The sequence below is a fragment of the Pelophylax lessonae genome (assembly GCF_965119305.1).
Source record: "Pelophylax lessonae genome assembly, chromosome: 5".
Taxonomy (NCBI): Eukaryota; Metazoa; Chordata; class Amphibia; order Anura; family Ranidae; genus Pelophylax; species Pelophylax lessonae.
In genome coordinates, this window is record NC_138772.1 from 66902200 (window position 1) to 66918822 (window position 16623).

Below are 16623 nucleotides of genomic sequence, written 5' to 3' on the forward strand. Positions count from 1 at the left end.
AACTGGCCGATATTAGCCGATATTTTTGTACTTTTAAAAAAAAATATTTTTAAAATTCTATTTTTTGACAGGTACTTTGGTGGAGGGATCTGGGGTTCTAAAAGACCCCAAACCCCTCCTCTGCACTTAAAAGCATTCAAAACGCCAAGTTTGGCTGTTTTGAATGCTGTCATTTTTTTTAAATCTGGCGCCAGACAGTACCCGGAAGTGATGTCACTCATGACATCACTTCTGGGTTTTTGCATGGAGACCCGATTAGAGCCGAATGCGGCTTTGATCATGTCTTCTGCGGCCGTGCAGGCTGGTTGCCCGGGTCTCCCGGTGGGGCGGAAAGACCCGGGCGAGCTGCGGAAGGCGGTGGGAGGGGGGGCTTCGTCCCCTCCCGCTCCTTGTAATGACAGCCGAGCGGCTTCTCAGCCGCATCGGTTGTCATTACAAGACAGCCCCCCGTCGGCTATGGACGCTGGTACCGGAGTGATGCCTGCAAACATCGGCAATATCGGTAACCCCAGGGGCCGATTCTGATATATTGGGAAAAGTGCATATCGGCCCTCGATATATCGGTGTTGCCGATAATCGGTCGATCCCTACTTTAGAGGTAGTCACTCAAAACCCCATGGAAAAACTCAAGTATTCATATAATAAAAAATTTCAGTTTATTTAGGCATCATTAAAAAGTTGTGTAAAATCAATAAAAAAATATACATCTCCCCATTGTGAAACAGGCTCTCTCCCAAAATACAAAGGGGAAGCCTATATTGTAACTCAAGTGTTTTAAATTAACTTTGAAAATTTAAAATGCTAGAATGTGATGTGATATAATATATGATTATTAATGTATGTAAATTACATCTCCCAGTACTGACAGGATCCCCTGGAGAAGCTACAAGCGAAACGCATAGCGATCCTGTGATTCTCTGAGATACCCGTGGGAACCCAGATACCCTCAACATTAATCATACGACATATGTATATATTACAGGTATTTCAATAGGCCTCCCCTTTGTATTTTGGGAGAGAACCTGTTTCACAATGGGGAGTATATTGTATATTTTTGTATTGATTTTACATAACTTGTTAATGATGTCTAAATAAAATGAAAATTTTTATTATATGAATACTTGAGTTTTTTTATGGGGTTATGAGTGGCTATCTCTAAAGTCCCATTTTCCTTTCTTCCCTTTTTGCCAATATGGGGATGTGGAGCCACAACTCTTGTCTCACATTTTCTTTACTATGTATATATCACTTGACCTCTGGCAATTTACCCCCCTTCATGACCAGGCCATTTTTTGTGATACGCCACTATGTTAAATTAGCTTTCAATTGCGTGGTCATGCAATGCTGTACCCCCAAAAAAAAAAAATGTGTGTCATTTTTTTCCCATAAATAGAGCTTTCTTTTGGTGGTATTTGATCACCACTACGATTTTTATTCTTTTGCGCTATAAACAAAAAAAGACAGACAATCTTGAAACAAAAAAAAAAAAAAAAAAACATTTCCTGCAAACATATCCAATAAAAAAAATATTGAATAAATGTAATTTCTTCATAAATTTAGGTCTATATGTATTCTGCTACATGTTTTTAGTAAAAAAAAAAAAAATCCCAACAAGCGTATATTGATTATGGTTTACGCAACTACAAACTATGGTAAATTTTTAATGGGTATTTTATTAACTACTTGCCTACTGTGCACTTAAACCCCCTTCCCATCCAGACCAATTTTTAGCTTTCAGCGCTCTCACACTTTGACTGACAATTGCGCGGTCATGCTACACTGTACCCATATGAAATTTTTATAATTTTTTTCACACAAATAGAGCTTTCTTTTGGTGGTATGTAATCACCTCTGGGTTTTTTATTTTTTACAAAAAAAAAGAAAAAAGACAGAAAATTTTGAAAAAAAAAAAAAAGTTTTTCTTATTTTCTGCGAGTAAATTTTGAAAATAAAATTTTCTCCTTCACTGAAGGGTGCTGATGAGGCGGCACTGATGGGCACTGATGAGGTGGCACTTATGGGCACTGATGAGGAGGTACTAATATGCTGCACTGATGAGCACTGATAGGCGGCACTAATGAGCACTGATAGGCGGCACTGATGAGCACTGATAGGCGGCACTGCTGGGCACTGAGAGGTGGCACTGCTGGGCACTGAGAGGTGGCACTGCTGGGCACTGAGAGTCGGCACTGACGGGCGGCACTGATGGGCACTGATAGGTGGCACTGATGGGCACTGGTGGATGGCACTGATGGACACTGACGGGCGGCACTGATGAGCACTGATGGGCGGCACTGATGAGCACTGATGGGCAGCACCATCAGTGCCCACACTCAGTGCCCATAGTGCTGCCAGTCAGTGCTCATCAGTGCCTAGATGAGCAGGCACTGATGGGCACTGACTGACAGCACTATGGGCACTGATTGTGGGCATTGATGGGGGGCACTGATGGCGGGCACTGTGTATATGTTTTTTTTTACCTTTTGTAATCAGGGCACTGGTGATCGGTGCCCTGATTACATTCCTCTGTGTCCCCAGCGCTGTGCAGCTCTCCCTCCTTCCTCACACGCAGGCTCTGTGTGAGGAAGGAGTGCTGGCGATGAGAGATGATCTCATATGTTTACATACGAGATCATTTCTCATTGGACGGTCCGATCACGTGGTGAATGGCCGCTGTGATTGGCCATTCACCACGATCTGTGATCGGTTGTGTCCAAGGGACACGGCCGACACAGATTTTCCCCGAGGCGCGCTCGCGGGAGCGCGCAGGGAGACTGTTTCTGGGAGGCCGTATAAAGACGGCCTCCTGAAAATTCAAGTCCGCGCTGCAGCCGTATATAGGCTGTAGCGCGGATGGGAAGTGGTTAATTTATTTTGTTAATCCTAGCAATGGCGGCGATCAGTGACTTATAGTGGGATTTTGCAGTTGACAATCAGACACTAACTGACACTTTTGAAATATGTACTGTCACTGTACTAATGACACTGGCTGGGAAGGAGTTAAACACCTAGGGTGATCAGAGGGTTAAATGTGTGCCTAGCCAGTGTTAGTTGGAAGCGACTGAGAGCAGTAAAAACATGGTACACAGTGTTCTGTGAACAGTAAAAAACGTGTACACAGTGTGGTGCTTTTACTAAGGGATGTGCAGGATTCTATTCCCTGCTTTGCAGGGACACAAAATCCATCCCTTCCCATCTGTCAAAATGAAGATCTGCCTTGTTTACATTGACAGAGCCTTGTTCCGAGTCTCTGCCCGACGAATGGCGGGTGTCGGCGGGCATCCAGTGCCCGGCACCCGCAGATTGGCTTGTGCTGTGATTAATCACAGCAGAAGCGGCCCACTGGCGACGAGCGTATGCCCCCTGTAGGCAAAGTGCAGAATAATTTATAAATATGTGATTCTGCAATGGAGGGCTGCCCTGTAGCAGCCAGTTTACTATGGGGCATTCCAAAAGTAGTTAAAAATAAAACCTTTAGGGTTTGTTTACACTTGCAAATGGGGAAGTGGTAAAAAAATGCAGTTGAGCCATGATTTAACTGCTCCCAGCCGCTTCCACTTAAGCTGCAAAGGCAAAACATGGAGGTGTACACAAATTGCGGAAAGGATTAAATAGTACAGCCCACTGAATGCATTCAACAAAATATGATTGCACCTCAACCGACCTCCCGCTCTCTTGTCTCTTCTTCCCACCCTTCCACCCTCCGGAACTCTCTACCTCAGTCTGTCCGGCTGTCTTCTACTCTGGCCACCTTTAGGCGATCCCTAAAATCTCATCTCTTCAGGGAAAGCTTATCCTGCCTCCACCTAACAACTGAACTTTTTATTCTTCCATCAGCTCATTGCACACAGTTATTAGCTTTTGTACCACTTGCCCCATCTTAATAAAATGTAAGCTCTTATGGGTAAGGCCCTCCTAACCCTCCTGGGTTGTATTGTAACTGTACTCTCTCCCTTTATTTTGTGAAGAGCTGCACAAACTGCTGCTGCTATATTAATCATGTATAATAACAACTGAAGGCTCTTAGGGGTTAAATCAGGCAGTAACGAGGCAACATAATGTCCTCTGAAAAGTGATCCACTACATATTGCTTTTCAGAGAGCAACACTAGTGTTAACTATCCCCTAGGGTTTGTTCACATGGTTAGCCGCAGTTTTACTGCTCCATTGACTGCCTGCATACAGCTGCTCAGGACTGCACACAACCCAAGACAGTGGGCAGTAACACAACCAAACACCATCTATTTATGTGCATGGGGGCCTAATCGCAACTGTCCTGTAACCATGTGCATTGCACACAATTGCAGTGTAGTGGTTCAGCCTTTTTGGGGTTAAAACAGGTGGTAAGTTGATGTCATATCACATCCTAGCCACCTGTCAAATGCAACATAATGCCAACTGAAAAGTAGTCCACTGTATAATGCCCACTGAAAAGTAGTGCACTGTATAATGCCCACTGAAAAGTAGTCCACTGTGGACTGGTCTTTAGAAAGTGACACTAAAGTAAAATAGCCCTTGGGGTTTGTTTACATGGGTGGCCAGGGAGGAGGTAAAAGCAGGAGGTTGAGCCATGGTTTTACAACCCCCAACCACCATCACGCAGCCAAGGCTGTACACATGCCGCTGCAAAAATGAACTGGCATATTGCATTCAGCAGGTGGCAGCACCAGCAGACGCCACCCATTTAAATGTATAGGGCCATGTTGCAACTGCTCTGCAACCATGTGCACACGGCTATAGTGCGGTGGTTGAGCCGCTTTGGGCGCCATGCAGTGGAAAACTCCCCTTTTGCAGTACTCTAATCCTTCCGGGCCCCAAGTGCTAAGCATCTGGCAAACAGGATTTACTTACTTAAGCCACAAGGATCTATGTTACCTTCAGCAGTGCACAGCTTTTTCTTGTAAATCTACCCAGCTTACCTTCAGCAGTGCACAGCTTTTTCTTGTAAATCTACCCAGCTTAGTACACCCCTGCACATGTGACACCACATTTCACATCTATTTAAAGCTGAACTCCAGGAAAACAATCTAAATACAAAGAAGATATGGGGGATGTTTTACCTGCCCAGTTTGTATTCCTGTCTAGCCAGTCCTGAGACTCAGTAACACCAAAAGGTCTTTTCTCTTCCCAACCCCTAAGGTGTGGATGGCCTTTGGAATAGCCACCTGAGCCCTGTTGGCATAAAGCTGCATTTGTCAGTTTTTCCAAGTGCAAAGGTTTTTAATGCAAAACAGCCAAGCATACAAGCACACATCGGGGTCACTGCTTGCAGTGTTTAACTACTTAAGCCCCGGAAGATTTTACCCCCTTCCTGACCAGGGGGTATTTTGCGATTCGGCACTGCGTGACTTTAGCGGACAATTGCACGGTCGTACGACGCTGTACCTAAACGAATTTGATGTCCTTTTTTCCCCACAAACAGAGCTTTCTTTTGGTGGTATTTGATCACCTGTGCGATTTTTTGATCATGCGCTATAAACAAAAAAAGTGCGTCAATTTTGCAAAAATAACAATATTTTTCACATTTATATGAAATCCCCCCCCCCCCCCCAAAAAAAATGTAAAAATCAAAATTTTTTAACATTTTCAGCCAATTTGTTTTATGCTACATATGTTTGGTAAAAAAAAAAAAAAAATCGCAAAAAGCGTATTTTGATTGGTTTGCGCAAAAGTTATCGCGTTTACTAACAAAGGGAAAGATTTTTGTCATTTTTGTTATTTTTTTTTTTAAACGCGTAATGGCGGCGATCTGCGATTTTTTTTGCGGTACTGCGACATTGCGGAGGACAGATCGGACCCTTGACTGACATTTTTGACACTTTAGGGGTTACCAGTGACATTACTACAGTAATCAGTGCTATACATATGCACTGTTACTGTAAAATTACACTGGCAGTGAAGGGGTTAACTTTTTTTGAGAAGGAGGGGTTATGTGTGTCCCTAGGGGCGTGATTAGGCTTGTGACGGTATCAGATTTTCATGCTGCGATTAATTGATTAAGGTTTTGCCACGGTATACGGTATTATCACGGTATTCTATTATTAAATTTAAATTATTAAATTTCCACCTCACTTCAATTTCATTGCTGAATTTAGGGGCTTTGGTTCACTTATGCACATTATTATATAGTCAGTCAGTACAGACTCTGTGAACCAGGCCTAAAATAGGTCATCAAGCAGTGTCTGGCCTAACTGGTGATAACTGGTCCTGGCGCTCGGCTCCGATCCGATGGCCTGGTCATTAAGAGGGCAAATCCTTGTGGTCAAGAAGTGGTTAAACCTGAAGGAGGTGTTGTTTATAAAGGACTTTACTATTGCTTTAGGCCTGGTTCACATGTATGCGGGTTGGTGGTTCACATGTATGCGGGTTGGTGGTTCACATGTATGCGGGTTGGCGGCCCACATTTGCACAGGCATAGCAGCCCGTTGATTTGAACGGGCTGCTATGCCCTCATTTTCCGCAGAAAAAAGGTGCATGCAGCATTTTTTTAAAATTCAGTGGCCTTGAAATCCATCCTGCTTTTGCACCATGCGACTAACCTGCAGTTCCTGCTCTGGCAAGCTTTCTGCATTTTTTGTAGACACTGCTTGATGGCTATATAATAATGTAATGTGGGCTGCTATGCGTGTGTGTGTGTGTATATATATATATATATATATATATATATATATATATATATATATATTAATATATATATTAGAGCTGCACGATTCTGGCCAAAATGAGAATCACGATTTTTTAGCTTAGAATAAAGATCACGATTCTCTCACGATTCTCTGTGTAACAAAAAAAAAAAAAATTGGGATAACTTTACTGTTACGTTTTTTTTTTTTTTTATTATTCATTAAAGTCTAATCATTGCGTTTGAAAGACTGCTGCGCAAATACAGTGTGACATAAAATATTACAACAATCGCCATTTTATTCTGTAGGGTCTCTGCTAAAAAAATATATAAAATGTTTGGGGGTTCTAAGTACTTTTCTAGCAAAAAAAACTGATTTTAACTTGCAAACAACAAGTGTCAGAAAAAGATCCAGTCTTTAAGAGGTTAAACTTCCTTTCTCCCTGGCAGAGGGAAGGAAAAGATACAATGTAATCATTTTTGTTTATAGTTAGGAGACTTAATGCTGAAAGGTGTTAGCTGTGTGAGTGAATGAGTCATCCAGCTCACTGAAATGTATCAATTCACAAGTCAGGCAGACTTGACAGAGAAACTCGGTATTTTAAAAATGCCACAATAACAATACCGTGGCTATGCAATACCGCGATATATCGAATTACCGAAAACCGGCATATGTCTAGGCGTGATTCTAACTGTCATTGGCTGGGGCTTGAGGTGTAGGAACAGTGATCAACGGTCCTACATAGTAGAACCGTATGATCACTGTTCCTACACAGGGGAGAATGACAGGCGGCTTGTTTACATCAGCCGCCTGCCTTTCTCCCTCTGCACCGACGATCGCCGAGTGACCAGCGGACATCGGGTCCGCCGGTCACACGCGCGGGGGGTTCCTCCGGGGGCGCGCGCTCGCTCCCTAGACCCTCACAGGCTAGCGACGTAGTACTATGTCGCTTTGCCTGTGAGGGGCTGACCGCCGCAGTAAATAGTCGTGCGGCGGTCGACAAGCGGTTAATAGACCCTACAAGCAGCAGGAGCAGGGGGATGGGGGTTCAATGTTTCTGTGGCAATGCTGCGTGCATCCCATCTCAAACAGGGCCCTTATAAATGGCCTTCTACACCTGTTGTTATTGAGATCGAGAAAGATCTCAAACCTGCATGTTACCTGAATCGGCTAAATTCTTGAGGTCTCTTCTTCCATGTGCAGTTCTGTACGTCGTTAACAGCCTGGATGTAATAATCTTCTGAATACCTGCAAAGCATGGAGACCGAAATGGCATTGTCAACAATAAGTATATTACCACATTGCATTATCTATCTATCTATCTATCTATCTATCTATCTATCTATCTATCTATCTATCTATCTATCTATCTATCTATCTATCTATCTATCTATCTATCTATCTATCTATCTATCTATCTATCTATCTATCTATCTATCTATCTATCTATCTATCTATCTATCTATCTATCTATCTATCTATCTATCTATCTATCTATCTATCTATCTATCTATCTATCTATCTATCTATCTATCTATCTATCTATCTATCTATCTATCTATCTATCTATCTATCTATCTATCTATCTATCTATCTATCTATCTATCTATCTATCTATCTATCTATCTATCTATCTATCTATCTATCTATCTATCTATCTATCTATCTATCTATCTATCTATCTTATATTACCAAAAGTATTGGGACGCCTGCTTTTACACATACATGAAATTTATTGGCATCCCAGTCTTAAGGGCCATACACACTATAAGATTTTCTGAAGAATTTTTCCTTCAGATTTACCATTCTATGTAGTGCAAGGGCCTGCCAGATTGCATACAAATTGAAAGTGTTTAGGTTTGACCTCAAATTTTATGGTTTTGGTAAATCTAAAGGAAAAAGTCTTCAGAAAATCTTATAGTGTGTATGGCCCATTAGTCTGTAGGGTTTAATATTAAGTTGGCGCACCCTTTGCATCTACAGTCAAGTTCCTGCACCCCAAAACTCGCTCATCCATGTCTTTATGGACCTTGTTTTGTGTACTGATCCAAATCATTTGGTGGAGGGGGGATTATGGTGTGGCATTGGTTTCAGGGGTTGGGCTTGGCCCCTTAGTTCTAGTGAAGGGAACTCTTAAGGCATCAGCATACCAAGACATTTTGGACAATTTCATGCTCCCAACTTTGTGGGAACAGTTTGGGGACGGTCCTTTCCTGTTCCAACATGACTGCCCACCAGTGCACAAAGCAAGGTCCATAAAGACATGGATGAGCGAGTCTGGGGTTGAGGAACATGACTGGCCTGCACATGACTGAGTCCTGACCTCAACCCGGTAGAACACCTTTGGGATGAATTAGAGTAGAGACTGCAAGTCAGGCCTTCTCCTCCAACGTCAGTGCCTGACCTCACAAATTCTGAAGGAATGGTCAAACATTCTGTGAACTCCATGCCCAAGAGGGTTAAGGCAGTGCTGGAAAAAATGGTGGCCACACAAAATATTGACACTTTGGGCCAAATTTGGACATTTTCAGTTAGGGGTGTAGTCACTTTTGTTGCCAGCGTTTTAGACATTAGTGGCTGTGTTGAGTTATATTGAGGGGAGAGCAAATGTACACTGTTATACAAGCTGTACTCTCACTACTTTACATTTTAGCAAAGTGTCATTTCTTCAGTGTCGTCACATGAAAAATAATAAAATATTTACATAAATGGGAGGGGTGTACTCACTTTTGTGAGATACTGTATCTGGTGTTGAAAACAATGGGGGGGGGGTGGAGGGTTGGGTGACGTCACTTCTTGGGTCATATGACACTTCAGGGGTCTAACTATTGGCAGCACAAAGGAGGAGGTTACCTACTCCTGCACACCTAGAAATTCAGGGTATTATGGTTGGCTGCAAAGATGGAACAATCCATGCGTCCATCCCCCTAATCTACATGCAGGGCGCCGGACGCATGGAGTTCAATGGGGCTTTTTTTTTTTTTTTTTTTTAGCATTTGATTAGAGCCAGAGGCACTAATAGGCTAAAAAAAGGTGGGCTCAAGCACTGCGCCCCGAGCCCACCCAGTTGTGTGACAATAGCGAATGAAAATTCGCTATTGTCACATGCATCCTCCTCCTGGCCAATCAGGAACGGGTCCTGAGACCCGTTTCCCGATTAGCCAAAAGGAGAAGCCATGCCATTGGGCATGGAGGAGGAGGGAGGAGACGCAGAAGACTGAGGGGGAAGAAGCCAACGTCGCTTGCTGCTGCACATGTCCAGGCGTCCAGACAGGGTGAGTGAGCCAGGGGGGGGGTCTTGCTGGGGTCCTGCTGTGGTCCTGGGGGGGGGGGCGGGGTATGGTGCACGTCCTGGTGTGGTCGGGGGGGGGGGTATAGTGCGGTCCGTCTGCCGCCCCCCCAGCCCATGGAGCACCAACCGCCACTGCTGGGATAGGTATACTAAAGGCAAATAGACTGTGCACATTGAAGGTGTATTTGCACTTTCAAGGGCATTTCCTCCTTTGTGCTGCCGATCATTAGACCCCAGAGCTTAGTAAATGTGGTGAAGCTCCGCTGATTTCCATCATCCAATCATGTTCAAGGAAAAAATGCTGCTTTTTTAAATTTTCTTTGCATGTGATTGGGTATTCTTTGCAAAGTGAAGAGCCACGTCATTTACTGAGCTCTGGAGCAACTGCACTTGCAAAGTTTACAGTTTACCTGCCTTTAGTAAATCAACCCCAATACCTCTTTAAGTTGTTTTCGGTATATTTCAGCAATTACTCGATATCATCAACAACCAGCAGGAAATTTCCATTTGCATCAATATGCAAGACGTGTCATTATGTAAAAAATTACTTTTCTATGCAGCCTGTCCAATGCCAAAGCCTGGAAGGCAATAAGGGAAATACATAGGATGATGGATTACACATTACATTATGAATATCACTAATGAACCCAGCTATTTAATTTGTCATGAAACTCAGTTAATCAATAATAATAATTAATGTCAGCAGACAAGTAAAAGGTTTAATACAAGATTAAAAGTAAAGTAATGCCCGACGGCTATTCCCGTGTGTCAGATTGAGATCAGAGACCCAGTATAATTTTTATTGCGTTATTTCAAAATTTTTACCATTGATAATTATGGTAGTGAAATATCTATGGGCAACCCCCCCCCCCCCCCAATCTCTTCCATTCCACCCATTAATACCAGCTTTAAAAAACAAAAACCAAGAGCCCATCAATGCTATTTTGATGCATTGGCACACACACATTATTGAGATAGATTACTAGTAGGGTTGAGCGAACACGGACTGTATTATTCGTGTTCGTACCGAATAATTGGATTTTTTTTACCCGAACACGGACACTTTACTGTATATTCGGGTAAAAATCAGTGTTTGGTCGTTTTATTTCCGGGTTTTGCATGCTTTGGCGCGCTTTTCATGGCGGGCTTTCAAAAGCCAATCAACAAGCGTTTAACTGGTGTGCCTTAAGCCATCCCAGCCATGCCTACAAATGTATCAGTAGCTGTGATTGGCCGTCTGAAGCATGTGACCAAGTCTTTATAAGTTCGAGGCAGCGCCGCTACGGCGTCATTCTGCTGCTTAGATCAGGGAGAGAGCACACATCAACGTGCTGGCTGCTGATTAGGGACAGACAGGAAAAAAAAAAACATTTGTGTCCGGATAGAATTGAGGGACAGGTCGGAGTGTGTTAGGCAGGGCGAGTTGTAGGCATTTTAGGGAGAGAGTCTGCTGATTTTTAGGGAAAGTGTGTTCTACAAACTACAATCGACATTGCTGTGTGGGGTGGGGTTTGCAGTCACCCGATCTACGATCTCTTATCAATCCTGTTAGGGATAGAGTCTGCTGATTTTTAGGGAAAGTGTGTTCTACAAACTACAATCGACATTGCTGTGTGGGGTAGGGTTTGCAGTCACCCGATCTACGATCTCTTATCAATCCTGTTAGGGATAGAGTCTGCTGATTTTTAGGGAAAGTGTGTTCTACAAACTACAATCGATATTGCTGTGTGGGGTGGGGTCTGCACTCAGTCCCGATCTACGATCTTATCAATCCTGTTAGGGAGAGAGTCTGCTGATTTTTAGGGAAAGTGTGTTCTACAAACTACAATCGATATTGCTGTGTGGGGTGGGGTCTGCACTCAGTCCCGATCTACGATCTTATAAATCCTGTTAGGGAAAGAGTCTGCTGATTTTTAGGGAAAGTGTGTTCTACAAACTACAATCGATATTGCTGTGTGGTGTGGGATAGGTGTCAGTGATCCACATCCATTTTGCTGTGTGTGGGCTGCAGTGAACACAATCTTTTTGGGGTGCAGTGAACACAATCTTTTTGGGGTACAGTGAACACAATATTTTTGGGGTGCAGTGAACACAATTTTTGTGGGGTACAGTGAACACAATCTTTGTGGGGTGCAGTGAACACAATCTTGGTGCAGTGAACACAATCTTTTTGGGGTGCAGTGAACACAATCTTTGTGGGGTGCAGTGAACACAATCTTTTGGGGGTGCAGTGAACACAATCTTTGTGGGGTACAGTGAACACAATCTTTGTGGGGTGCAGTGAACACAATCTTTTTGGGGTGCAGTGAACACAATCTTTGTGGGGTACAGTGAACACAATCTTTTTGGGGTGCAGTGAACACAATCCTTTTGGGGTGCAGTGAACACAATCTTTGTGGGGTGCAGTGAACACAATCTTTTTGGGGTGCAGTGAACACAATCTTTGTGGGGTACAGTCAACACAATCTCATACTTCTGAAGATTTGAGGGTGCTGCCTGTTCCATACTCCCCCTACTCCTCATCCATCCTTTTAGGGGTACAAACAATAGTAATTGGGGCCTAGTGTGGTTGTGTACGTGTGAGATACATACACTTTTTTGATCATATTTTCTATTCTGCTATTTAATCAAAAACCTTTGGGGATCAGTTAAATTGGGGGATAGTCTGTGTTGGTACGTGTGAGATCCACCTTTCCAAGTTTTTGGGGTTCATCTCATACTTCTGAAGATTTGAGGGTGCTGCCTGTTCCATACTCCCCCTACTCCTCATCCATCCTTTTAGGGGTACAAACAATAGTAATTGGGGCCTAGTGTGGTTGTGTACGTGTGAGATACATACACTTTTTTGGATCATATTTTCTATTCCGCTATTTAATCAAAAACCTTTGGGGATCAGTTAAATTGGGGGATAGTCTGTGTTGGTACGTGTGAGATCCACCTTTCCAAGTTTTTGGGGTTCATCTCATACTTCTGAAGATTTGAGGGTGCTGCCTGTTACATACTCCCCCTACTCCTCATCCATCCTTTTAGGGGTACAAACAATAGTAATTGGGGCCTAGTGTGGTTGTGTACGTGTGAGATACATACACTTTTTTTGATCATATTTTCTATTCCGCTATTTAATCAAAAACCTTTGGGGATCAGTTAAATTGGGGGATAGTCTGTGTTGGTACGTGTGAGATCCACCTTTCCAAGTTTTTGGGGTTCATCTCATACTTCTGAAGATTTGAGGGTGCTGCCTGTTCCATACTCCCCCTACTCCTCATCCATCCTTTTAGGGGTACAAACAATAGTAATTGGGGCCTAGTGTGGTTGTGTACGTGTGAGATACATACACTTTTTTGGATCATATTTTCTATTCTGCTATTTAATCAAAAACCTTTGGGGATCAGTTAAATTGGGGGATAGTCTGTGTTGGTACGTGTGAGATCCACCTTTCCAAGTTTTTGGGGTTCATCTCATACTTCTGAAGATTTGAGGGTGCTGCCTGTTCCATACTCCCCCCTTCTCCTCATCCAGCCTTTTAGGGGTACAAACAATAGTAATTGGGGCCTAGTGTGGTTGTGTACGTGTGAGATACATACACTTTTTTTGATCATATTTTCTATTCCGCTATTTAATCAAAAACCTTTGGGGATCAGTTAAATTGGGGGATAGTCTGTGTTGGTACGTGTGGGAGAGATCCACCTTTCCAAGTTTTTGGGGTTCATCTCATACTTCTGAAGATTTGAGGGTGCTGCCTGTTCCATACTCCCCCCTACTCCTCATCCAGCCTTTTAGGGGTACAAACAATAGTAATTGGGGCCTAGTGTGGTTGTGTACGTGTGATATACATACACTTTTTTTGATCATATTTTCTATTCCGCTATTTAATCAAAAACCTTTGGGGATCAGTTAAATTGGGGGATAGTCTGTGTTGGTACGTGTGAGATCCACCTTTCCAAGTTTTTGGGGTTCATCTCATACTTCTGAAGATTTGAGGGTGCTGCCTGTTTCATACTCCCCCCTACTCCTCATCCAGCCTTTTAGGGGTACAAACAATAGTAATTGGGGCCTAGTGTGGTTGTGTACGTGTGATATACATACACTTTTTTTGATCATATTTTCTATTCCGCTATTTAATCAAAAACCTTTGGGGATCAGTTAAATTGGGGGATAGTCTGTGTTGGTACGTGTGAGATCCACCTTTCCAAGTTTTTGGGGTTCATCTCATACTTCTGAAGATTTGAGGGTGCTGCCTGTTCCATACTCCCCCTACTCCTCATCCATCCTTTTAGGGGTAAAAACAATAGTAATTGGGGCCTAGTGTGGTTGTGTACGTGTGAGATACATACACTTTTTTTGATCATATTTTCTATTCCGCTATTTAATCAAAAACCTTTGGGGATCAGTTAAATTGGGGGATAGTCTGTGTTGGTACGTGTGAGAGAGATCCACCTTTCCACGTTTTTGGGGTTCATCTCATACTTCTGAAGATTTGAGGGTGCTGCCTGTTCCATACTCCCCCCTACTCCTCATCCAGCCTTTTAGGGGTACAAACAATAGTAATTGGGGCCTAGTGTGGTTGTGTACGTGTGATATACATACACTTTTTTTGATCATATTTTCTATTCCGCTATTTAATCAAAAACCTTTGGGGATCAGTTAAATTGGGGGATAGTCTGTGTTGGTACGTGTGAGATCCACCTTTCCAAGTTTTTGGGGTTCATCTCATACTTCTGAAGATTTGAGGGTGCTGCCTGTTCCATACTCCCCCTACTCCTCATCCATCCTTTTAGGGGTACAAACAATAGTAATTGGGGCCTAGTGTGGTTGTGTACGTGTGAGATATATACACTTTTTTTGATCATATTTTCTATTCCGCTATTTAATCAAAAACCTTTGGGGATCAGTTAAATTGGGGGATAGTCTGTGCTGGTACGTGTGAGAGAGATCCACCTTTCCACGTTTTTGGGGTTCATCTCATACTTCTGAAGATACTTCTGAAGATTTGAGGGTGCTGCCTGTTCCATACTCCCCCCTACTCCTCATCCAGCCTTTTAGGGGTACAAACAATAGTAATTGGGGCCTAGTGTGGTTGTGTACGTGTGATATACATACACTTTTTTTGATCATATTTTCTATTTCGCTATTTAATCAAAAACCTTTGGGGATCAGTTAAATTGGGGGATAGTCTGTGTTGGTACGTGTGAGAGAGATCCACCTTTCCACGTTTTTGGGGTTCATCTCATACTTCTGAAGATTTGAGGGTGCTGCCTGTTCCATACTCCCCCCTACTCCTCATCCAGCCTTTTAGGGGTACAAACAATAGTAATTGGGGCCTAGTGTGGTTGTGTACGTGTGATATACATACACTTTTTTTGATCATATTTTCTATTCCGCTATTTAATCAAAAACCTTTGGGGATCAGTTAAATTGGGGGATAGTCTGTGTTGGTACGTGTGAGATCCACCTTTCCAAGTTTTTGGGGTTCATCTCATACTTCTGAAGATTTGAGGGTGCTGCCTGTTCCATACTCCCCCTACTCCTCATCCATCCTTTTAGGGGTACAAACAATAGTAATTGGGGCCTAGTGTGGTTGTGTACGTGTGAGATATATACACTTTTTTTGATCATATTTTCTATTCCGCTATTTAAATCAAAAACCTTTGGGGATCAGTTAAATTGGGGGATTGTCTGTGTTGGTACGTGTGAGAGAGATCCACCTTTCCAAGTTTTTGGGGTTCATCTTATACTTCTGAAGATTTGAGGGTGCTGCCTGTTCCATACTCCCCCCTACTCCTCATCCAGCCTTTTAGGGGTACAAACAATAGTAATTGGGGCCTAGTGTGGTTGTGTACGTGTGATATACATACACTTTTTTTGATCATATTTTCTATTTCGCTATTTAATCAAAAACCTTTGGGGATCAGTTAAATTGGGGGATAGTCTGTGTTGGTACGTGTGAGAGAGATCCACCTTTCCAAGTTTTTGGGGTTCATCTCATACTTCTGAAGATTTGAGGGTGCTGCCTGTTCCATACTCCTCCTACTCCTCATCCTGCCTTTAGGGGTACAAACAATAGTAATTGGGGCCTAGTCTGCTTCTGTACGTGTGAGATACATACACTTTTTTTGATCATATTTCCTATTCCGCTATTCAATAAAAACCTTTGGGGATCAATTAAATTGCGGGATAGTCTGTGTTGGTACGTGTGAGATCCACCTTTCCAAGTTTTTGGGGTTCATCTCATACTTCTGAAGATTTGAGGGTGCTGCCTGTTCCATACTCCTCCTACTACTCATCCTGCCTTTAGGGGTACAAACAATAGTAATTGGGGCCTAGTCTGCTTCTGTACGTGTGAGATACATACACTTTTTTTGATCATATTTCCTATTCTGCTATTCAATAAAAACCTTTGGGGATCAATTAAATTGCGGGATAATCTGTGTTGGTACGTGTGAGATCCACCTTTGCAAGTTTTTGGGGTTCATCTCATACTTCTGAAGATTTGAGGGTGCTGCCTGTTCCAAACTCCTCCTACTCCTCATCCTGCCTTTAGGGGTACAAACAATAGTAATTGGGGCCTAGTGTGGTTGTGTACGTGTGATATACATACACTTTTTTTTGGATCATATTTTCTATTCCGCTATTTAATCAAAACCTTTGGGTATAAACAATTAAATTGTGTGATAGTCTGTGTCGGTACGTGTGAGATACACCTTTCCAA

The 16623-nt window shown here is 42.8% G+C and overlaps 1 protein-coding gene across 1 annotated transcript in view; it reads right to left on the minus strand.

The window, feature by feature from the left end:
* The window catches only part of ST8SIA6 (ST8 alpha-N-acetyl-neuraminide alpha-2,8-sialyltransferase 6), a 213759-nt gene that overhangs the window by 38061 nt on the left and 159075 nt on the right, over nt 1–16623 (minus strand). The window contains exon 4 of the mRNA XM_082258345.1: nt 7784–7870. Within this exon, the coding sequence (XP_082114471.1) occupies nt 7784–7870 (87 nt within the window). The remainder of the gene's footprint in view (nt 1–7783; nt 7871–16623) is intronic.